The sequence below is a fragment of the Brachionichthys hirsutus genome, chromosome 5 (genome assembly GCF_040956055.1).
Source record: "Brachionichthys hirsutus isolate HB-005 chromosome 5, CSIRO-AGI_Bhir_v1, whole genome shotgun sequence".
Lineage (NCBI taxonomy): Eukaryota > Metazoa > Chordata > Actinopteri > Lophiiformes > Brachionichthyidae > Brachionichthys > Brachionichthys hirsutus.
This window is the reverse complement of record NC_090901.1, coordinates 5,725,163-5,749,455: the sequence shown is the minus strand read 5'-3', so window position 1 is coordinate 5,749,455 and position 24,293 is coordinate 5,725,163. Positions and strand designations below refer to the sequence as shown.

The window sequence follows — 24,293 nt, the reverse complement described above, 5'->3', positions numbered from 1 at the left end:
TCGAATGCCTGAGAAAATTTCAATAAGAAGAAATGAAGAAGGCGATTGCAGCAGGCAAACCAGGAATATTATAGCATTGGCGGTCTTTGTCCATAAGGAATGGGCTAAAATTCCTCAGGAAGGGTTCCAGAAGCTGGATATGCATCACTTTGAAGGAATAGAACAGAGAGCAAAAGTAGTATTTCATACTTCAGTTGTTCTTATTGATTTGGTTATTGTAAACAGCTGATAGATAGCATGTTTTGTCAATAACCATAATATTCAATAGGAATTAATCGATTTGCCTTCATCTGTGAGTAAACCGCCATGAAAAAGTCTTCAGCAAGTCATCACCTATTTGATTTATTTTCACACTGAAGGAATTATTTTATTAAATGATTTTGAAATGGAAGCTTTATATTTATTTATGCAACTTGTGATGATGAATTTTAACATAGAGTTACAACAATTGATTTTTTTAAATAAGCAATTTAAATTCATAATAAATTAATTATTGGACACAAAAATTACCTTTGAGGATTGAACTTTTTAAATACTTTGTGGCATTTTCTGTAACAGGACATAATGATCCGTCATTCTATTGAGCAGGAGGGCTAGCGGGCGCTCCTATGCTACAAGGATTAACCAGACATGAGAAGCCGAAACAGATTCACCCTCCATCATCCACACAAGGGAAAGAAAACGCACATGGAGCCCAGCAGGCATCCCAGAGAGATCAGCCTAAAGGCTAATGAAGCCTGTTCCTAACGGCAGCCTGTAGGCTTACTCGCACAGAGGCAGCCCTGCAATCACTGGACATACACGTCAGTCCAGCTCTAATGTCATCACATTACCTAAACATTACCAAAACGCTCCTCGGGATGACGAGAGCCGACAGTTCGGCCTACAGACACCGGCTCGTGATGGATTCTGGGAACAGGCAACGAATCCGAAGGTAATTTCTGCCGGGCTCTCTTTGAACCGTGAAGCAATTATTGCAGTGCATGTCTGCAGTGTGTCCTCGCCATGTTAATCGTGATGTATCACAGTGTTTGCAGTGTAGTCAGGCTCACTTTGATGCTAACTAAGTGTGTCCGTTCCAAGGAGGTTATGTTTTTGCCGGCGGTTATCTTGTCTGTCTGTTAACAAGATAACTCAAAAGGTTCTGGATGTTACCAGGAACAGGTGATTGCATTTTTGATGATGATCCAGAAGTGATCCTGGATTCTGGATCACTTTGAGATTTTCAGTAACATTGTAGTAAATGGAGCTTCAAACTCTGTTCCTCAATATCTCAGTTGAACGAAAGTGATGTTTATGGAATTTGACACAGTCGTGTAGGATACGGATCTCTATCTTACCCCCAAAATTTATCCAGATTGCGGATATTAGCGAGAATTTTATTTTTTGAAAAATGAGGTACACATTTATTCCCTCCACAAAGGAGGTTCTGTTTCTGCTGCCTTTACCAAGACACAGTGGAATTAGTAGTGGACAAACTGATTTGTTGTCCATGCAGATCCAGAAGAAACCGCCATTACTGAAAATGTGTTTTTTGTGAATAACTTCTAAACTAATAATGATTTCAATGTGAATCCAGTTGCTAAAGGTTTGTTTTCATGGTTAAATAATCTAAAAAATGGAGATTAAATAAATGTAGGACAATAATGTTTGGTGTAAATCAGAATACAGGGGGACTGAGGTGCTTGGTGGAGGTCTGCGCTCTCCGAGTGCTTTTCTAGTTTTAAATGCAAATACTGATTATTCTGGTATGCACCGAAACTTCATGTACCAAAGTATGACAGCTAAGCCTAAAGCAGCACAATCAGGATAATGATTTTCAAATTAAAATACTGCATGGCTAGTCGTTTTTTAAACTGCCCATTTTACAGAGACTGTCTTGAATGAGACCCACTTTAATGGAAGCGCCGTACTTCAATGACCCTGAGAGATCAAGGAATGATGAATGAAGACAACATGTAGTCTCTTGCTTTCAGCATCTGCTGATTGTCACAGTCACACTGGTTATCTTGGTTATGTTGGCCGCTGTAATGGCCTCTGTTATCTCCGCCTCTCCCTCTTCATTTGACCTGTGTTATCATTAGTGCTCTCAGAAATTCTCCATCCTCCCCCACAGAGCTCGTTGATGCTCCAAAAAAAAAAAGTGGGCAGGAGGGTCCCGGGCCGCTTAAATCATGTAGCCCAAGAGATGGCCGCACTGTGTTCCTTGGCCTTCATGCGGAGCGCAGCTATGCTGGAAGACTTGCGATCTGGATCAACATTGAGATCATAGCCATTGATTCCATTGCCGATCCCTGGACCTCCAAAAAGGCTGCCCATGTGTGTCTGTCCCATGTGGCTGCTTCCCGGACTGGGCCCGCCCAGAAAGTCGGAAACACCTCCAGGGCCGTGAGGGTGAGGCGGCATGCAGGAGGGGACGGAGTCGCAAGGCACAACGCAGCCCGGCACCGGAGATGCTCCACTGCTGCTCCCAATCCACGTTGTGTTCTGGATCTGAGTAAGAGAAGGGATTGTCCCATGAAGCAGTGGAAAGAAATATGTTCACAACATCTGACAAGGTAAACGGGTCTGTTACCACGGTGACCTGACTTGATTTTGTAATTTGCCCATGGGTGTTGTTTCTGTGACAAAGCTCTTTTTAAAAAAAACCTGCAAGCTGCTTGCTCTGCACCAGAAAGCTGACGGGTAGCATTTAGCATTTAGTAGATAAAGAGCCAGAAATCTTCCTCAGGAATCGGTAAACACAACATATAGATTAAAAAAAAGGGCAAATAGTAAACTCACATTCCCCAGTGGACTAAAAATGCACCTTTAAGTGGAAGATAACGTTACTTATTTAGTACAATAAAAGTGCAAATAAGCAAAAGTATACAAGAAAACTGATGTTAACGTCCAAGGAGATAATATGTCTGCTTGTTTTTGCTGCCCCCGAGTGGCTGAAAACCTTTAACGATAAAGACAGAGAAAGATGTTCTGGTTGTTCCAGGTGCTGGGTGGCCTGAATTTCTCCATCCGCATTGGATCTTGATGCAGGTGTTTTCCCTGTTTGACCCAGTTGGGATGAGCTTAATGTCCTGCTAAAGGGTACTTCGACATTCAGACTGCAGAGGCTGGGAATCAATCAAAAGACAATGCGAATAGTAGATGGCCGCCACCTCTTGCCATCGGGGCAGCAACTGCCCCACATTGACCTCCTCCGAATCTCCTCTGTGTAAATGGAAATCCTTTGTACCAATCACAGTGCAATAAATGTAATGTCTCAGATCCTGAGCATCTGCACATCATCATTCGCCACCTCTTCTTCGTTACCTGTGCATAGTTCTCAGGCCGGGACAGCAGAGGCAGCTCATAAGCAGTTGAAAAGTGCGTCCGGACCTGCTGCATCTGACCAAAACGCTCCCTCTTCCTCCACTTAGCTCTCCGATTCTGGAACCACACCTGGAAAATCAATTCAAAACACAAATACAACTTTCGTTAACATTTAAAATGCTTTCACATCATGCACAAGGCTGTCCTGTCCTCTCTACCAAAGCTTATCCATATAAAATGAATGCATATTCTGCAGCACATGAAAGTCCAGCCCCTCGTTTTAAGACTTGACGTGTCTTTAAAGTGGTGTAAAAATGGAACGTCCCGTCTGGCGTTGGACCTTTCAGCTCCTCCCTTTGATACGCAGGCGTCTGCCTCCCTTCAGGCTGCCAGCGTCGACAGATCCACATCTGGGCCTATAGCCATTCATAAATCACTCGGAGAAAGGTGTGCTCTCCCACACATGTCAGCACAGTGGGCTCCAGTGGGGAATCCCACTGTGTAATCCATGAAGCATGAAGGAACATGCTTCCCTCAGTCCTTTATTTAGCGCTGCGTGCAGCATATAAAGCGGGTTCCTCTGGGTCATTTCTCTTTATGACGCCGAGAGACGCGCTACTCTGCAGAGAGGCTGTGCTTTCAGTATCTGCTGACAGACCGAGTGCAGGATACTTATCGTCTGGAAGGCATCATGGGAAAGCACAAGCCAAGGGTACGTGAAGGTCAAATTTTCAGGACAGTGTAGAATGTTGTAAGATATTTGTTGCTTTGTGATTTGAAGACAGGCTTATCTTATGTGCATGAAGTTATCCGCATTAAACAGATGGTGGATATTATAAATATTCAACTAATATGTATTCTTTGTGTAAGTGTATTATGATTCCATTCTGATTCATGCTTTGTGATTGGTGGATCGGTTGAATTTGAGTTGTTTTCCCTCCCACTTGTGCTCAATTAGAACATTCTGGGACCTGAAACTGGAGAATTTGGTGCGTTTTCTTGTTTTCTTTTAAATGTTCTGGCACAACAAGATATTGTCTCAATTTTTTTTGGATGTTCCATTGAAGAAAATAATAGTTTGAGGTTGCTTCTTGGAATCCTGAAATATGTGGAGGAAACTAGTTTTTAGATGCAGTGCAATAATTGATGTGAAATTAGGCTCACGTTGTAATGAAAACTAACTGCCTGAATCATGACATGAATTTAATTACCGGTAAGACATCATTAATATTAGAGATATCCAATATTAATCTTTTCAGGAAACACAAGCTCATGGTTGCCTTGCTCTGTATTCCTGACTGCATCGCTGTCGTCCTTCATGTAATCCTTTGCTGATCTTTTCTTGACAGCGTATTCTCACATTTCCATGCAAGAGAATAGAGGAACAAAGACGGCCACTGGGAGCCTCCAAATGTTTGTCTGTATCTGTTTGTTGGTTGTCTCAATCTTATCCTCCCGAGAGGGAAAGAGAAACGTCTTCAAAGAACAGAGAGCGAGCGATCCCGCCTCGACACAGAGGTTTGAACTTAGATTGCGGCTTGATTCCCAGCCCAATCAGCTTGTGGTTTCCACAGTCCCTGACATGCAATTTCCCCTTCGTCAACCTCCTCAACCCCCCCCTCTCATGTCTCCCTCTTGACATTTCTCTAAACACAACAGAGTTTAGTGACATAGACGAGTGCTGCACGGAGATGGGAATTTAACCAAAGCAGAGTGTGTGACATTTCAAAATGACAAAAAACTAAAAACAAACAATGCTTCTAAAGAAATCCTCAAACACAAAATTGTCATTTTCCTGACGGCATCCACAAGCTGGTTGGTTTTTCAACAGAGGATCTTTGTATGGCACATTTACTGTATGTGGCAAATATAGGCGAAAAGTTGGTGTGAAAAGGGTCTGACTGACATTCTTCAGGTCAGATGGCGAGATTAGGCGACAACTCACTGCCAAAAAGGGGGTAATCTGATATCTGAGATTGTGGCTGAACCCCAATGTCAAGGTGAGCGGTTGCTGCTCTTTGAATTATATAATTTAATAATTTGGAGGGGGCTCAGATATTCACCCCCTGATGGTTTGAGGTCTATTATTACCCTCACCAAGGAGGTTGTGGTTTTAGCCAGTATTTTCCTGTCTGTTAGCAACATAACTGAAAACGTTCCGGATGGATTTCGGTTGATTTTTGACCGATGTTTATGGAATTTCACACATTCGGGTAGGATACGGATCTCAATCTCACCACCGAATTTTCACAACAAAATGAGTGAGTAACTTCTAAACGAATAATGATTTCAACGTGAATCCAGTTGTTAAAAGTTTGTTTTCATGGTTAAGGAATCTAAAAATACAGCTAAAATAAATGTGGGACAATAATTCTGGTATAAATCACACTATAGAGGGACTGAGGTGCTTGGTGGAGGTCTGCTAGTTAATAGTAGCAGTAGTAGTAGTAGTATTGTTAACTGATTAGAGCAAAGACTGCCTACAATATGTGCATACTGTCAATTTTGCATTTCTGATTTTGTTGAGTGGAGCAATGTTGCCGATAGAATTTCCCTCGGGGATTATTAAAGTATCCTGAATCTGTCTATGGAAGGTTTTGTTTATTCATTTGAATGAAAATCAGACGCTTCTCTCAGTGGCTGAGAGGACCAGTGTGGTGAGTGACCCGACAGAAAAACTCCGCCAGCCTTTTAAAATAACGTTTTATCACTTACTGGGCTGTCATCGTTAATGTGATGGATCAAGATAACTCAACTTTACTCCTCTATTCCTAATCTCTTTGTTTTACCCCCCCTCAGCAGACTCTCTCACACCGCGGGCCTCCTCTGCCGCCTCTCTCTCCTTGCCTCTCTGCTCCCTCCTCCCTTTTAAGTCACTGAGGGGAAGTGGGGATATTGGAAAGTGAGAGGGGAGAATGTTCAAACTGGAGCTTGTTTTCATTTCATGTTTAATTTCCTGACGCCTAAGCCCTCGGCTCTCCGCAGGTAACCTCTCTGACCTTTCAGAGGCGACCAGTCGTACACATCAACACGCACAAAAAAACACGTGCATTTACCTCCCATGTTAAATATGAAATTCAAAGTCGGTCAACAGCAAATAACCCTGATGGATGATCTCAGAGGCTTAGTGGAACCAGTGGTAAACAAGGAAACCATGTCTGAGCACTAGTTTGTGGTTCTGGTTAGGGTAGTAGAAAAGAGACCCCAGTGTGTGTGTGTGTGTGTGTCTGTATATATATCTTAGACATCTGTAAAGAAGGTGGCTCATAGCTCGAGGACTTTGCCAGTGATACAGTAATTGCTAAAGACGTTGACAGCAAAAGGCAGCTTACCGAGCCATTAAAGAGCTTTATTTATGCTCCAGAGCCGGCAGGCAGAGAGAGAGGAAGAGGGAGAGAGGGAGGGCAGAGTGCACAGCTCCAAAAAGCAGCTTTGAAGTCCAGCCGTCTCACCTCATCTCTGTCATCCGGGGCTGCAGCGATTGTGTGTGATTGACTGCTCCGCCAGTCAGTCACACACAGCAGCCCCCTTCCCCCCCTCCCCCATAAAACGTAAGCTGTGTGTTGAAGTTCAAGTCTGAGGTTGAGAGCTAATTGTGCTAAATAAACTAGCGGTAGCAGAAGTCCTCGATGTGATTATGGAAAACTGCAGCCTGGCTTTATGAAGACATTCATCATGGGAATCGAGCTGGAAGGCCTTGACACTGGCGTTCTGGCAGAAAGCGTCTGTGATCTGGGGTTTCAATGGCTGTTGTTTCTGAGATGAAAAGGATTCCCCACTTGTTCGCCGGGCTTCGAGTGCCCCTTGATTTGCAACAATTGGAGACCCCTGGATTTTGTCTTGATGGACCTTCGGATGAAATTGTGGGGTTTAGTCTTGATTGCATACATATTTTTAGGGTCTGATTTTAGAAGTGCGGGTCAAACCTCACAGAGACTCTACAGAGTCTGGTGTGTGCCTGACAGATGAGGAAGTTAATTATATTCATCTGGGGAATAGCTGGTTCTGTGTGAACGCAACATGAATGTACTTATTTTACTGTACCACCAAATGGACCGTGCCAGGTTCTCTGTCCCTGACTATGTCTTGGACTACACACGAAAATTGAAACTGGCATCTCAAAGTGTTTTTTTTATGTTCCTGCCAAATAGCTTGGTGACTTTTCTTTTTTTTCTCCACGCGTGTTCCCTCCTGCCTCCAGAGTTGTGCAACGAAGTAGTTTGAACGTGGCGGTGCTGGAGAGAAACCCTTGGCCCCTGACCTCCTTGGAGAGCCTGCAGCATGTAAGAGCTCAGAGCCGAGTATTCCCTTCGTCCCGCCCGTCCCACTCGGTTCTACAACTGGCAGCCAGAGAGACAGACGGAGAACAATAGGCCTTGCTGTCTGCTCTTCTGAACAATCTCTGTCAACTTGCCAGTCTTGACTCTCCCATCGCTCTGTCAGTTCTCAGTGACTATTAGCATGCAAGCATGGACGGCTGCCGTCATGCAACACAGTCCATGGGGTCAGTGATTTTAGCAGGCGCCTTAAGAACAAAGTCATTCTGTTGGAAGCAGAATAATCAGTTGATAATTCTCAGCAGAAAAACTGAGAATATAGATTTTTTTTTTTTAAACAGTGATTTGGTTTTGCTCAGCAGACAACGGATCGAACAGAAACCGATTTAAAGGACAAGGTGGCCGAAATGAGTTTTTCATCGTCCTCACCTGCACACGAGCCTCGGTCAGATCGGTCCTCAAAGCGAGCTGCTCACGGGCATAAACGTCTGGGTAGTGTGTCTTCTGGAAAACCTTCTCCAGCTCCTCCAGCTGGTAGCTGGTAAATGTGGTGCGATTTCGTCTCTTCTTGCCTTTGTTGCTCTCAGCCTCACTTTTGTCAAGCGGGCTGGAAAGGTCCGAGCCCGGCCGCTCACCCTGCCCCTTCTCACCGGGCGCCTTCAGGTTCAGGTAGCTGCCTTCCATCCCAGCAGGGTCGACGCTTGGGGGCAACTCGGAGTCTCCAAGGACGCTGCTGTCTTTTCCTGAGAGCAAGAGATTAAGACAGAGGCTGAAGAACTTCTCACTGCCACTGTATTCATATTTTTGACATTTCTAATACACCCTCCATCAAGAAAAACTCCAAATCACTGGAGTGCCCCTTGAATTTTGTGACTGTTTGGCTCAAAACCTCATAAAATACTCTGGATTTTAAAGTTCTGACGTCAGTCTGTGGTTCGAGTGATGCACACTTCAGCTATTTGGTGGAGTTTTAAGTGAACCATTCTGCAGATTTTCATATGAAGCATCAAAAATACAATTTACTGAAGTATGGCTTTACATAATCCATATTCATATCCAACTTCTCCACCATTACAGGGCTAAAAAAGCATGTTGTCAATAACACCCCTACAAATATTATTTTGCCTCTATATTTTGACATTTATGTTATTCAGCAGAGCAATATTTTCTTTCAAACATGGCTAAATTAAACCACGCTTGCCTCAAATTCGAGCCAGTGACTGGCGAATGCATCTGCTCATCATCATGTTTCCACATCCACACGAACAGGCAGTAACTTTAAGATGACATCATCGGCGCAAGGTTTTACTTGAAGGTTCAAAGGCCCTGTCCGTGCGCAGCAGCAGGTCGAGAAGTTGCAGAGAAGAAATGTTGTTTTCTGTTTGAAAGGTGTGTCACTACACATCGGCGTGACCTGTGACACAGCCCCTCCTACCCACAACTCTCAATCACGCCACCCGAAACCCGAGCCGCGCAGAAGCCCTCTCCGTCTGCAGACTTGTGTGGCGGGCCTTGTGTATGGGGCGGCAGCGTTGCCCCTTCAGATGTAAACAACATTGTGTTTGTCACCTCCAATTTGAAGCATGTCCATTCTGTGACAGACCTCGCTCTGTGCCTGTCAGCGATGGCTGGCTTTTTATGTTTCCTTTCAGGGGATGAAGAAAGCTGCCCCTTCTTCCTCAATAAACAAACAGCTGTGTGAATAAATACGCTGAAGGACTCTGGCGAGAACAGTGTGCTCTGTCAGCCTGTCTGTTTTCCTTTCCTGCAAATGGACACGGGCATCACCCTGTCCTAACTGCATTGGTTTTGAAACCAGCTCATAATGGTCTCCAGTGCACACAAACACACTCGGATGTCACGTGCAACAACATCGAGGTAGATCCCGTTCACGGTGACTAGCCTAATGGTTTGGTGCTTATTTGTGCACATTTTATTCTGTCGCTCTGCATTTCAGTTACGAGTCATGTCAGTAATGGCCTCCTGTCGTTCCCATAAACGGAGGGAAATGACGGAGAGAGTGCTAACGCCTCGTGGCACTGGTGACTCGCCGAGCCAAGACTTTCAGCGGCTAGAGAAATGACTGAATAGTTTTACAGTGATGACGCTAGGCGGTGGCTGTCTGCAACGTTCACGGATCGTTGCGCGTTTTGGATGAGATGTCAATGGTCGTCCTCTCGATACGGCAGCAGCCCTCCCCTCAGATCCGCCCCCGTCAGAACAACGCGGCTCGCCCAGCTCCGGGTTCATGACCTCACATCACTGTGGCCCACCTGTCAAACCCTCTTACAGACTCTCCACACTGGCAGATGTTCTGACATCACCAGCCCCTGCCTTGGCCTCTTGTGCTAAAGCATGACTCCACTGTTGAGAAGTATAAGACGGGTCAATTCCAGGTTCCTGTGTGGAATCTGTGAGAGAAAGCAATGCAAAGCTCCTGAGCAAGGCACATATCCTGTGAGCAAATGGCGGACAGATGAGAAGAAGGGGGGGGTGGGGGATGGAAATGTTCCTATTCTGGTAAGATCCATATCAACAGCCTTTTTAATTGCCATTTGAATTCATTTGAACTACCTCCAATTAAGAAATCTGATGATTTGTACTCATCATTTATTCCACTTTTCTTTCTAGTTTTGAAACTCAGACACAATGGGTTATTAAGAGAGGTGCTAGCAGACGGATTAGTTACCGCTGCAGAGCGCTAGTCTAGCTGTCTCTCCACGCGCCTCAGCCCTATACATATGTGTATTGCCACAATCTGCACTAATCAACATCTGCCTCGTACTCCAATGTCTTCTCTCTGTCACGCGAGCTGGTCCTTTTCCCACAAACATCTTGCAGTATTCCTGCATGCTGAGCTGTCTCTTTTGCACGCTGTTCTGGAGAACACAGCCATCGCACACTGCTTTCTTTTGAGGAGCCAAGATTTCTGTGTACTGGCTCCAGTTTTTCTGGCACAGGGAGGAATGTGCTTTTCACTGTCGCTCAGTATTCATCTGTATATGTATAAGTGAACAGAATGCCATTGGCTGATCCAGCAATTTGCCAGCGTTACCCTGCGACAAGCTGCAGATCTCTTCAGTTAGCCGAGGTCATGTGTTTACTGGGGTCACCAATTTAATCACTGCTGAAAACAGAGAGAAAACATCAAAGTGTAATTTAGCTGCTTGTAAACCGACAGGGCACCCTCTCAGTTTTTTATGAGATGGGACAGGGAGGGTCAAGTGAAACCAAATAAAAGAAACACTATAAATTAGTAACCCGGGGAAGAGTTAATGACCAAACACTAAATATGGAAGGGAATGCTTTTAAACAGAGTGCTCTAAAATCTAAGTAGAACCCAAACCCGCCAGCATTCTCCAGCAATCGTTCACTTATCACACCTTAGACGGGCTGCATGAGCTCAAATACATCATCTGCATTAGTGACTATTTATTCTGCATTCACTGCTGGTGCACAGGCGTGCATCGCGCTGTCGTTTAATTCCTGCAGCACAGTCTTAAGACCTGATGTTGGCTGTTGTTTCCTCAGTTATAGGGAGGCTCCCAGATGTTCCTGAGAAGAGATCTATGCCAGCGGCTCATGCAGGAATGCAGATTCCTTGGGAAACAGAAAAAAAAAAAAAGAATCTCCCTTTTCAGCTTCAGATCCTGATAAATAGACACAGTCATGAGCTCACTATTGTCATCATACCCTCGACTGCGGGTCCCTGCTTCATATCAAAGGGCACAAAAATACTTGTGGGTGAAGTATAAGTACGATTTCTACTAAAGGTCTTGATTGCATAAAAGAGGAGTTTTGAAGTTTTGCAGTGGGTTGCAAGTTCCAAAATCAAGAGTGCGTGTACAATGCAATGATGTCATCTATCTACAAAGAGAAGAAAACCTCTGAAGGCTATTTGTTCATTGACATTTTTCTATTCAGTAATCCTGTTTTGCGCTATCAAAGCTAATTATTTTAATTGGTAATAAGCATGTAGTCAAAAGAGGAACATCAAATGACAAAATCTTCACAAGATGATAATCCTAAATCATATAATCCAACATTCTGTTAGCCACCGTCAATAGCCCAGGGCTCAGTTCACCATCATGTAAACCGGCATCACATTTTACTAAATATTTTTTCCCATAATCACAAAGGAAGTTTGCGGTCAAGGCTGAGTGTAAATAAAGAATGATTTGGGTTACTTTAAGTATTTTCTTCTATTTAAATGTTATATGTCAACCCAACAAAATGAGCTGAACAAAACAGAAAGATCTGTTGCTCATCATGGACCCTGAACTCATCATCGGTCTTGTCATTCCATAAGAGTCTGTGATTCATTTACATTTTGTGGCTTCTAAGGCAATAATCTTTTAACCTTTGTGATCATCCCATGCATTATTAAAGAAGCTGATGGCCCATTGACTACGAGAGAGATAAAGACAAGGCTCTGAAGCACATGATAACTGCCAGCTGGGATGTACAAGCACGTTTCGCTGACACAGATAACCCTCCCAGTATCTGATATAGTATAGAAACTGTTTATTAATTACAGGCTGATGATTGGTCAATAAATCTCGAGCATCAGCAGCAGCTGTTCAGGAGCCAAGACATTTCTGCGCATGCGGGTCTCAGGCAATGTTCCCTCTAATTTTTCATGCGTCTGAGCAAACACACAAACTCCCTGAGCAGTCCCTTGGACAACTTTGAGCCACATTATAATAATACATTTTATTTTAAACGCACTTTACATTTGAAAGCAAATCTCAAGTACACAATAAAAATAAATAACATAAAAACAAGCGATAAAAATCTACAAATAAAACAGATAAAATCAACAAGCAAAGGATGTGTGTACTGTGGTCCCGAGAGTCCTGGAACTCAGTTTACAATGGCGTCTATTAGATGCGTAAAAACATGTGAATCTCATCATTAGCCGGAGCAGCCAGTCACTGGTCACTCACTGACGCACAGTGGAGACTAGCACAGAATTAATTTATACGTGTTTATGTTATTTTCAATTTAGGTTGGATTTGTTTTTCTGTGCGCAACGTAGATTTTCGCTGCGGGAAGACCGTATCAGCCGTGCGTAATTACGCGCGAGCGCACCTGAGAGGGAACGTTGGTCTCAGGTAGGAGGCGGGGCCTTACCTTCCCCAACCAAAGGCTGAAAATAAAATCAGTCGAGTGCTGCGCAGTTCTACAGCAGCCAAAGAGTGAGCGGGGGGAAGTTTTATTTACATCTCTAAAACACATTACTGTCATCAGGCTGATGTTTTAACAACTGGCAGTCAGATAGCCGCTTCTTTTCCTCGCTTATTTCTGAACATGTCACGAATCGTGCGCGCCCATTCATATTCTAATTTATTCCAGCCGGCGAGATCACAGGTGTCATTCTGACATTTGCTTATCATTAACACCAACGCAATGTGTTAGCCATCAGCGCACGCACAATCTGTGACGTCACCTCCCAGAGTCCTGTAGCCTATTTAGAGTCTTTTATTTTGACAGGATGCAGTTAAACCTCTGTTAGGACCTTTTGACGTCTTAGTTTTGGTTTTCCTGCGACCAGGAAAAAATATTTTTCGAGGAAAGATGGAGGACTTGTTTGTGAGTACAAAGGCGTCTTATAAAAGTGTAACTTTGTGTGTGTGCGTGTGTGAGAAGATGAAGCACATGAGCACCGGTGTTCACACCAGCTTCCTAATGCAGCACAGAACTCAAACTCCGTTCGGCCTCTATTCACCTTCATCCTCTAAAGTTTATGAGGAGAGCGCGATGAAAGTTTTCATCCTCGGTCGTGTTTATAAAACTTTACAGACTCTCTGGTGCAGCAGTCGGTCTGTTTCAGGGAGACAAACAAAGTCGTCACGTAAAAAAAAAAAGGTTTTACGCGTGCATTGCGTCTCAGAACCATTTGTAACCGGATGATTGGAGTTAATTGGGCAGGCAGGTGTGGGAGGGAGCACCTGTGGCCCATTTGCCACTGATTGGGGGGGGCGTATATAGGTGCTTCCCCTATAGTGTTTTTAACGCAAAGCTTGTTTTAGAGTGTTAAATAAATGTTCTGAATTACTAATGCCGTGCTGGTCTTCAGTGTGAGCGGACCTGTGCGTAAGTGCCGTCGGGAAACCCGCTAGAACGAGCTGGGGACCAAAGGAAAAAAAAATAGATCTTTAGGTTGCAAGCCCTAAAGTGGCGAACACGTTGTCGGCAAAGGTCGGACCGTTTGGCCCCGTATGCCCAACTCCACACGTTGATGTCAACACCCTTCCGAACACGCGCGTGGTTTCCCCAGAAAGCTTCTCGTTTCTCCCGAGTCCCTCAAATCATTGGCCAATCTCTATGTCCGTTTCTGACGCGTTGCTTATTTGCACAATGTATTGTTGAGACGGGGTTATGTAAACCAGTCCCGATTTGTCGTCTCAGGGACTCTCCGTGGGTTTTGGAGATCCGGCGTTCAGGGCGTATGAATATAGGAGAGTATATGCACATCTGCCTTAGATTAATGTGGATCCCTCCTACAGCGCTGACCTGCATTCCTTAGCACTATAGATCCGGCCTCCGGGGGCTTATTTCATTCATCACTGTGTGAGCAGGTAGACGCGGCTCCATCCCTGGCCACGCCGCGGACGCATGAGTCACTGAAACAATCCGAGCCACTACCGTTCAGAAATATGTTCGCTCACTTTTCTGGGACAATAATGTATTTTAATGTATTTCTAATGAACAGCGTCTCAGTAGAGATGTAAATCTTTATCATGGACAATTACGCATGTGCTACAAAACGCTGTCCAGTGATTCGCAAGAAGCAGGGATATCCGAACTGGTCCACGCTGCAGGTTTTAAATGCCCGTCTCTCTCTTTCTCTCTATCCCTCTCTCTCTATCTCTCTTTCTCCCAAAATTAATCTTTTCTTTCGATTTCAATGCGTAAAAATGATTCATTCGTTTTGCTCCTCTTCATATCTTGTTGCACGAGCCATACTTTTGTAAAGCCAAACAAGGTGTCACTTTCGTGCAACATCTGCTTGACACCAAACCTAAATGTTGGGTTGCCATGTAAACAGTATTAAAGCTGAAGTTGCCACATCGAAACCTCCCCTCGGATATGAGACGCCTTTTGTCGTCACGACGATGATAAAGCATCAGCTTTGCACAATATATCTCCTCTTGAGGACCACACAAAAGAGCACAAGCCTGTTGACGCCTGAGGCTTTTGGCAAGAGCCCAAAGTATCCTCCCCAGAGCCGATGCCTTCATCTGGCTGCAACATTTTCAATAATAACATTGCAACGCTCGCCTCATGAGAGGCGAGACCCATTTAATGATGGACTTTTAATGGCTCCGTCAGCCCACTTGTCAAATTAATTCACTTTCAGTACAGAGGCGCATGCTCAAAAATCTGTTGGAGGCATTGCTGTCGAATCCCAGACAGCAGTACAGTTTGGCTCCAGTTGTCTTTGAGGAAACAAATGTTGCTTTTCAATTCATCGGTGCATTTTGCCAAAGTTTGGTACTGACTACTGCGCAAGAAAAGGCCTCGCGGTGCGGGTTCTCTCGCCTGTATCGAGCAGGGGGACTGACAATGGAAATCAGGCTGCAATTGTGTTAGTTTGTTTGTATTTTTTTTTTAAAGAAAATGTTCATTAATGTGCATTGTCCCTTCTCAGCGAACAAATAAGTAAATTATTATTATTATTTAATTTTGTTGTCCCACTGAGCAGAATTAGGGCAGTTCAATCTTATTTTTTACTCTGGTACTTAAATTTACTTATGTGATAAGGAACACTTAATGTATTTAAGATATAGCGTGCCAAGTCTAACTTTCTGAGGTGCTTCTCCTCCAGAGACAGGATCTATTTTCCACCGCGGATCGACCTGTAAAAGGTTGGATCTTAAGTTCTTAAGTGGATTAAGTTTAAACTTAAATTTCGGCCATGATCTTAACAGATGTTTTCTTCGGCAGCATCCGCACCATGATAAACATCTGGACCTGGAACATAGGCGCCGACCAGTCTATACTCTGATTACGCTCCAAAACATTGGCTTAAGCGAGGCTTTTTCGCATGTGCACCAGTGATTTTAGTTTTAAAACTGAATTTCTGCAGTTGTCACATATACATTTCTTTAGCTCGGCATTCTGGTTGACACCTTTTATTTTATGCCTCTTCAGAGGGGACAGAAAATTGTTCATTTTCTTTAATATATATATATTATATTTATATATATTGTGCCACAATCGGTCTGGAAACTCTGTAACTTTCATTTAAAAATAAATTGTCAGGAGGTTTTAATCGCCTGTAAATATTAAAATATTCCACTGACAATTTTTATGTTATCGAAAGGTCATGGTCTAATAATGGAATAAATGCAGGGCCATCATTTAGAATTACGGTTCAATGGTGCTAAAAAGTACATCATCATAATAAAAATAATGAACCATGCAATTACATTTTTTTCTGTACAATATTTGAACTTCTTGCTTCATTCATGCGCGTTGATTTTACGCTTCCCCTTACTCGCGCGCGGCCTGGTGACCTGTAGTTCGTTTGAGTACTGAATGCAGTTCACAACACGCTTTTATGTGTCAACGATGAATCTGGTGTTCAGTTTGATTTATTTCTCACTCACGCTTTTGATGAAGCACTGCGGTTGTGGGCCAATGAGAACTGCGCCGCTGCTCCTCCAGGAATGCAATTATAGGTTCAAGGAGGAAATTGAAAAACCTACTCAGTCTGTCACTTCACACTAAAGGGCAAACACGCACATTAAGAAGCCATGGTAAAAAGAAGAAGCACAAAAACAAAAAAACCACCACCCTCTGGGCACAAAGCCCTCTGCTATATAAATTATACCTCGCTTTACAAATTGACATTGTAAAGTTTCACTTGAAAAATATTTTTCATTGATCCAGGTCAATTCGGACCCTATTTTTAGTGATATCATCCATTTTAATATCTGAAGTTTTAAGGGTTGTCATTAAATATCCTCACGCAGTTTACGTCTTTTTGTCTTTTTGATACTTTTTTATTGCTGATCTCAGATTCACGCCTCAGTTTGAGATGAAACGACATTAATAGAATCTGAATTGATTTTCCACTATAAAAAGTGAATCTCAGTGAAAGTGGCGTTCATGCAGGATTTAACCTTCTCTCCTCTGCCCTCACAGATTAAGAGACTTTCAGTTTCTGCGTTGCCTTCTGCATTTCATTATTGCTTGCATATCCCGTTCATTCGGGCTCTTCACTTCAACCTGCAGGATACGTGGCCTTTTATAACGCCGCTCTTTCGTGCGCACTCACCGTAGCAGGAAAGGAGCGTCCCGTTGAGTCCGCTGTCCGGGTGCAGCTTGCTCCCTTCGGGTGGAGTCTTGCAGGTCGGCCGCTGCATGAAGAGCTGATATTTGTTGAAGGTGCTCTCTTCAGCGCCATCCAACGTCTGGCTCTCCGACTGGAAAGGACTCCGGGACTTCTCTCCGTAAGGCTGCGGTTTACCCGGAATGAACGTGGGGCTGTATTTGGTTTCAGGGCTCGGGAATGTCCGGAACGGGTTCGCCTGGTGATCCCTACCTTGCGCCGAAGACGTGCTATAATATGAATCCATCGATGTCATATCGCAGTATGAGACGCACGCTGCGTTCATGCCTAAAAAGTTCTATTAAAAAAAATCCACTCGACTATTCCTTCCCTCCCCTTCTCTGCTGCAGAAGATATTCTCCCCAATCTCGCATGCACTGACCAACTCGCACGGACGCGCTCATGCACACGCGCTCTCACTATGCAGCATCTGGGACTGGTTAAAAAATGAATCAGATGTTTTCCAGAGACTGCAGACTGAACAAACGCTAAAAGCCCCCTGAAGGTCTGTCGGGGTAAAGAGAAATGCCTTGCTCATGCTGGTGCCGCCTCAGAAGCCCAGTGTATCTGACACGCGCACACGCGCACACACAAACACACACTCACTCAGGGAGCTCTCCGAACTGAAGGGTTCATAGCATCTACGCTAAAGGCCCACGACCTGCTCCAGCCTGCGCTATATGCAGCCAGCAGAAATGGGAGGTCAAGCTCAGAAGGGGGGGGGGGGGGGGGGGGGGGGGGTAAACACACGGGAGACGCAACACATGACTTTAATGCAATTAGAGAATGAATAAAGCGACTTTCACTTCGTTTCTACGTCCGACTTTTCTTTTCATGCCAAACTTTTACGCATTAAAGAAAGTCTTGTTTTCATCAATCATGGGAGCGACTCTTCAATAAGGCGTGTTGGAGGAAAATCTAATTAGTGTCTACAAAGAAACATGAACAGATCACATAAGGTTAAATTAATGAACGAGCCTGAAGTAAACTGTGTGCGTTTGTCTTAAAGTCGTACAATAATAAACCAAAATGTCATGAATCGTCTGCGAAGTCAGAGATTGTACCGCAAATATATCAACTTATAATACAGAGGAACAACAGCCAAACATATAAACAACGTTCAGGTCTGCTCTTTGATTTCTTAAATTACATTTAACTTAATTCACATTTTAAACCATTAAGCTGAATGGTGAATGACGACACCGCGAAACAATTAGTTTTTCATAGCGACACAAATCTTATACCTTTAAAGTCGTAAATTCATTTTTTCATACCTGTCGATAGTCATTTTCTAATTTAGGTAAGTTGTCATAAATCATTGCTCTTTACTCTTCAGGCTGCAGACAGCGGTAATGATTGAGTTACATTCATTTCTATTATTTCATGCATAACGAACTATTTCGTTCAGTAATCTGTAGAATAAATTATAAAACCAAGTTTCATTATTATTATTATTATTATTATTAAATCACAGAAAATGACGAAACGAACTCTTTCTTCACTGCGTTCGAGGCCTTCACTCAGACAAATATTCACTCCACCCTTCGCTGTATTTTTTTCCAATTTCCGGTTTAATCCGAACATTGATTATAACACGACACAAAACTCGTGCCGTTTTCAGATGTCGGCCACATCTACAATCAAACTGAGCAGAGAGGATAATTACTAAATACACAATCGAATCCAAAAGATGTATCCAAAATAATGATCTATAAGCATCTATTTATGTATGTATTTTTGGCTGAAATTAGAACATTCCTTTTGTATAAAATTCCAGTTTTGCACGTGCAGCTTTGTTTCGCTGCGCAGGTATTCGTTTAAAAGGCTTTTGAATGGATTCCTCATGCCTTTGGAGTCGTTTCCAGCTGAGCAGTATCATTGAGTTTTTTTTTAGGTTGTGGCTTTTTTATTTCAGGGAGAAGTCGGAGCTATAATTCTCCGTTCATCCTGGGCGTGTTTCTGATTTCAGGAGGTCATGTCTCTGCAGATTAGAGAGCTCACGTCACAAATTAACAAGTATCACAAAGCTCCTATTACTTCGACTGTATTATTTGGTTGACACGGACAAATGGAGCTCTCTTATTTGTGAATTTGTACATTTAACAGTGTCAAAAAGCAAATTGATGTTGTCTTATAGATCATTTTAGAATATTTACTCTGATTCTTTTCAGTATTAAGTGAAAACAGCTTTCATAAAAGCTTAATTTTGTGTAGAAATTACATATATTTGTATACTTCATTTAACAGTTGCAGTTATATTCTCATGTGAAAAGGGGAACACGCACATTTGAGTGTGCATTTCCGCAGTTCTGAGTTTTGTCTGCTTGGACAGGTGTTGCTTAAAATATGACAAATACAAGTGTGCATTTCTTTCTCTTTGTTTGGAAAAGCTGATTTTCAGACAATCATTTCACACAAAAGAGTATTTAAATTAAAGCTTGTCACAAAACTAAACAATCAAGAATGACAGATTTGTGTTGAGTTTAAGGTCTCCCTTGATATGGACCTTTCTGCTACTATACAGGCTAATGTCTCAGCTGTCATGCAAATGGTTGTCTGTTTAACATCCAACAGGAGCCGTGCATTTCCTGAGGGTCTCCACCGATGCAGCAGCTCATAACCTCGGGGTTTTGCTCCAGTTGCTCCGAGTTGGGGATTTCACATGTCCCAGTGTCTTTTTCCCTTCACCCACTGTCTCATGTTAAAGGATATAGTTCCATTTTTAAAGGCCTTTTCAAGACTGCTCTTGAATGTGCATTGAAATGGTTTTTGATGACTATAATTGTCTAACTAATTCAATTCCATCTGGTGTTATAAGACAGAAATCTTTCTGTCCAAGCTGATCTGTATTGATGGTGGTGATGGACCACCATGCATGCCGTGTTTCAAGGCTTAAAGGTGGCAGGAAACTCAATTCAATACAGGATTTCAATACTATGGATTAGTATCAGTGAGTCTGTTAATCGGGATAAACTGTATTAATGCTGAATTCAAGAGAAACGTACAATGGCACACACACAATTATCAAATGCATCTTCTTACCAGATGATGCTTTGCAGCCCAACAAATCAAGCCTTTTGCCTGAAGGCCTTTCATTGACTTTTCCTGTGTTGTCAATGCTACTGCGGTAATGCAGAGTAACCGTTCATTGAATTTATTACATGCTAATGCTTTTAATATATATTTGAATGAACCTCAGATCTATTTCTGTGCAAAAGGTTCCTGTTGAGTTTTTCTGAAGCTAATTTGAAGATTCAATAGTCTGTGTTTGTGATAAATGAACAGGAAATATTCCAAAGTTAGTGTGTTTGATGTGAAATCCCCTCAAAGTTTCCTTACTGGGCCAAAGAAGCAGAATTTAAACACTACAAATTCACAAGTCACAGGAGAATCATAGTATCCATCCATCCGTTTGTCCATCCAACAATTGTCTGATACTGGATGGGGTCATGGCGGCAGCAGGATAAGCAGGATATTCCAGATGTTCCTTTAATAACATCATTTTCCAGTTCATTCTGGGGGATCCAGAGGCTTGAATAGATTAGATATAGTCTCTCCAGTGACTTGTAGGTCTCCAGAAAGAAGCACCCAGCAGTTCAGGCATCCTGCATGCCTGAACCACTTCAACTGGCTCCTTCACAAAGGACCACAATATTATTTTTTGCAAAACTTGAAAACTTATTTTTGTGAGAAGTCCTTCACAACCATTGCAGGCTATTTCATTCCAATTTCATTCACGTGGGAATTGAGCATGTTGGTTTAAGACTTATCCTATGACTTATTATCTCACACATTCCTGCTGTGGCTATACAGTAAGATTTGTTGTGTTTTTTTATGTGTTGTTTCAGGAGAATTTTCTTGATAATAAGATGAAGATGAGTTGAAAGCACTTGCAGCTATACCTCGTGACTTGCCTGTTCCAGTTTTAATTTGCATGTGGCATAAATGCACACTCCTGATAATCATCATCATAGCTAATGCTGCTATACGAAATTAGCACTCTCCCTTCAACTGCGTACAAGCCATCTGCTGCTAAGATAAATACAGTCAGACTGTCGCAAGAACAGATCTCAACTCCTCTGACAAAAGACGCAGGCGACTCATCCCCTGTGGGTTTATGTGTGCGTCCGCAAGACGGCAAAGATATCAAGCATCAGATTTTTATGTGCAGCTTTAAATTGGTTTCACATGAGCAGGGCACACAATGCATCAGCAGATTCTCTGATCAAATTAAACAGAGATGAGGGGAAAGAGAAAAGAGGCAGTGGTTGTACTGATGTGTAATTTAATAATCAGGACCAAGCAGAAGACAGAGGGGATGTTGTGATGCCTCCAACTCTTAGCTCTATATCTGGTCAGGCACAAACAGTTAACCCATGAACTGGAATACACCACCACCATCATCATCATCATCAACGCTGCAGCAGGGCAACAGGGTTTAAGAGCAAGCATGTATAGTGACAATGCATGGAATGGAAGTTATTCACTTTACCAAGCACATTCATTATTGAGCTCAAATGTTTAGTTGATTCATCATTGATTTGTTCAGCAGAAATTGTAATTCCTGCCTGTTTTGATAATTAATCCATTTAGTGATATTTCAAACCAATATATCAAATTCTCTCCCAGCTCCTCTATTCTTAATAATAAAATATTCTAATATCATATTTTTCTTTTGAAGAAGTGTATTTGTAAAGACTTTGGGGCTTGGTTTTGGGTTAATTAATGCATGGTTGCATTTGTTTTTGACGTTGCATGGCCAAAGTGTTTAGATAATTATTATCTATAAGATTATAATAAAAATACATGATTGTCAGTTATGATAACGTTTTTATTTGCTGAAATACATGATTACCCACCTGTGGCGCTTTTCATTTCTAGGAGGCAAAAAGGTTTTAGATAATTAAACAAAAAGGCCAAAGAAAATCATATCAACTGACAGAAAAGGAAGTTTAGTCTGTTGATCATCATTTCAGTATTTTTCAGTCTCCAGTTCAAGCTGCTCCAACATGACTCTCAGTCTTCCTTTGTCAAAGTACAGCTAACAGAATATGCAGTATTTATTTGTACTTTTACGTGTACCAATAAGTGATTTTCCCAGTAATCTTCTAGATCTTCTACTTGAAGATTACTGGGAGAGATGATTTAGTTTGAGTGTAGAAGAGACTGGTTTCATTAAAAAAGATTCACAGACATCAGAAAAGCTTTTGAAAGATTAGGTGCTGATTTACACCGATCCACTAGTACGAAGGCTACGCGATTGATCCTGCCAGTAGCATATCTTTAAGACTTGGCCATGCAAGTCCAAGTACCACTGGAGCAAAGACACAAGTGATTTTTAAAGCGAAATCCATCCCAAACCCCACTTTTTGTTAACAAATCTGCTATTTGTTCCTTTTTTATTCTAGCATCATCTCAGCAGGGTCCCGCCCAAGCCAGCAATGACTGTCAGCTACAGAACAACCTCAACTCCTTCCAAAAAAAAGGAATCCCAGGCCACATCCTTAAAGTTTGTGCTGCTGGTTTTCCCAAGCTTACCAAAGTTGCATTCAAATCCAACTTATTGACATCATGTCTGTTCTGGCAGACCACTTTGGAACCAGAGGAAGCTATACAACCTAAACAATGCACGCCCCTTCCCCTAGTCTCAGTGTCCAGGTTCCTTGAGGATACACCCACATCACGAACCAGTTCAGCCAATTCAATTATTATTTTTAAAGATCATGCCTCTCTCACCCAGCTCAACCACCCGTGCCACAATAATTCAATCAATATGACACAAATACCAATTCGATCACAGATCAGCTTTCTCCTCTGATGCTCTCAAGTTCACATAGGCCTTCGATCCAAAGCCTGCATCAGCCCACTGGCTCAGCGGTTAGTTCCACCGCCTCGGAGCAAGAGGATCCTTGATCTGCACCCTGTCTTGTCCCAGGTCCAGCCGTAAAACCTCAGGCAGACGATAAAGTTGACAGTCACTAAATAATTCCGTTATGCCGAGAGAATGGTCTCAAAGTAGATAGTCAGATTCACGTCATCCTTATTAAACTGCTCTATTGATAAAACTGATTGTTTCTGATCGGGACGTCCCAAGTTGTAATTATGTAATTTGTATTTGGTGTACACGATGGTGCAGTATTGCAGCAAAGAAAAATTGACTGCGAGATACAGTTGTCTTAAAGTAAATGCTTACTTACATTTAATTTTTGAATGAGGGACTAAATATACAGGCCTTTGTCTTGAAGTTTGAAATTAAATTTATCAGTCACTGTTGTCATCTTAAAACAATGCAAGGTAAGAGCCAAAAATACTACAACACCCTTTTTTTTTTTTTTTTTTTACCCGGGTCCCCCTTATCTGCCTTTTTGATACAGTTTTAGTAAGTGTTTGGTTTGTAACAGAACACTGTGTGTGTGTGTGTGTGTGTGTGTGTGTGTGTGTGTGTTGACCCACAGCAGTGTCTGGACCAGGCAAAGCAATGTGTGCAGAGACACAGCACCAAAACAAAATAAATCGGTCTGAAGGAGCATGTCTGTCGATCCGGGGTTCAGTCCAGCCACACGGGGCTCAGGGATGACTCCTATCTAGATGGAGAAGGAGCCACATTCCCCTGAAATGAGCTTCTCTGGGATGAAAGCCTTGTGTGAGCTCCTCAAATGACCCACGACCCCACTATATTTATGCAGCAGGGAGCCTGATCCTGGGTTCTCTGCCTCCCTGCCAGGATCTCGGGGAATTGTGTTGGGGTGGCCAGACAAACCCACCATTCTGCCCAGGGGTGTTTTGATTTTAGGAGTAAAGAGAGCCCACAGATGAGCCAGCACTGTCACAGCCGTGACCTTTCACCCCAGGAGTTTCAGAGGTGGGCCATTGGAGGCTGCTCCTGGAGTGCTGTGCTATCCTGTGTCAGATTTTCCAACCAACACAGTAGTACTTCAACAAACATGTTCTGTTGTGATTGTTTTCTTTTCACCATTAACATTGGCTGAGAATGACACGTTGCAGGCGTGAGAGTCAAGCATATTGCACCAACAGCATGGTGCAAGAAGCTACGTCGAGGATAGCATCTTTCACCAAGCTGCACGCCAACTCCAGAGAGGCGAATCCCTGTGAGTAGGCGAGGAGAGAAGCTGTCACCAGAAACCTGTTTGCTCCTTTCATCTAGCCCAGCGGCATCATGCTGACATCAACACACCCAACAGTCCCCGAGGATCTGCTTGAGCAGTGAGAGGAGAAATGCGGCTCCACGAGTCCAAAGGTATAACATTTTGATGCCTGTGATGCCTACATTTGATAAGCATGTTCAACGGCAGTGGTCAAAGTGCAGTTTTAAGTCGTGAACACAGTGTGGACCAGGACTGTGATGG

At 42.9% G+C, this 24,293-nt stretch overlaps 1 protein-coding gene across 1 annotated transcript; it reads right to left on the bottom strand.

The window, feature by feature from the left end:
• Positions 1-2,172: 2,172 nt before the first annotated feature.
• On the bottom strand, positions 2,173-17,212 carry alx4b (ALX homeobox 4b). The gene is made up of 4 exons (XM_068739670.1): positions 16,873-17,212; positions 10,951-10,969; positions 3,310-3,418; positions 2,173-2,493 (listed from the first exon to the last, which is right to left on the bottom strand). The coding sequence occupies exons 1-4, from the start codon at positions 17,210-17,212 to the stop codon at positions 2,173-2,175; spliced, it is 789 nt and encodes a 262-aa protein (XP_068595771.1).
• Between the last annotated feature and the right edge of the window lie 7,081 nt (positions 17,213-24,293).

What these genes read in the sequence shown, in the direction of transcription:
- alx4b (XM_068739670.1), bottom strand. Translation starts at nt 17,212, where the DNA reads ATGAACGCAGCGTGCGTCTCATACTGCGATATGACATCGATGGATTCA. An exon ending in GGCCTGAGAACTATGCACAG is followed by an intron (nt 2,494 to 3,309) that starts GTAACGAAGAAG and finishes TCTCTTACTCAG; the next exon opens with ATCCAGAACACAACGTGGAT.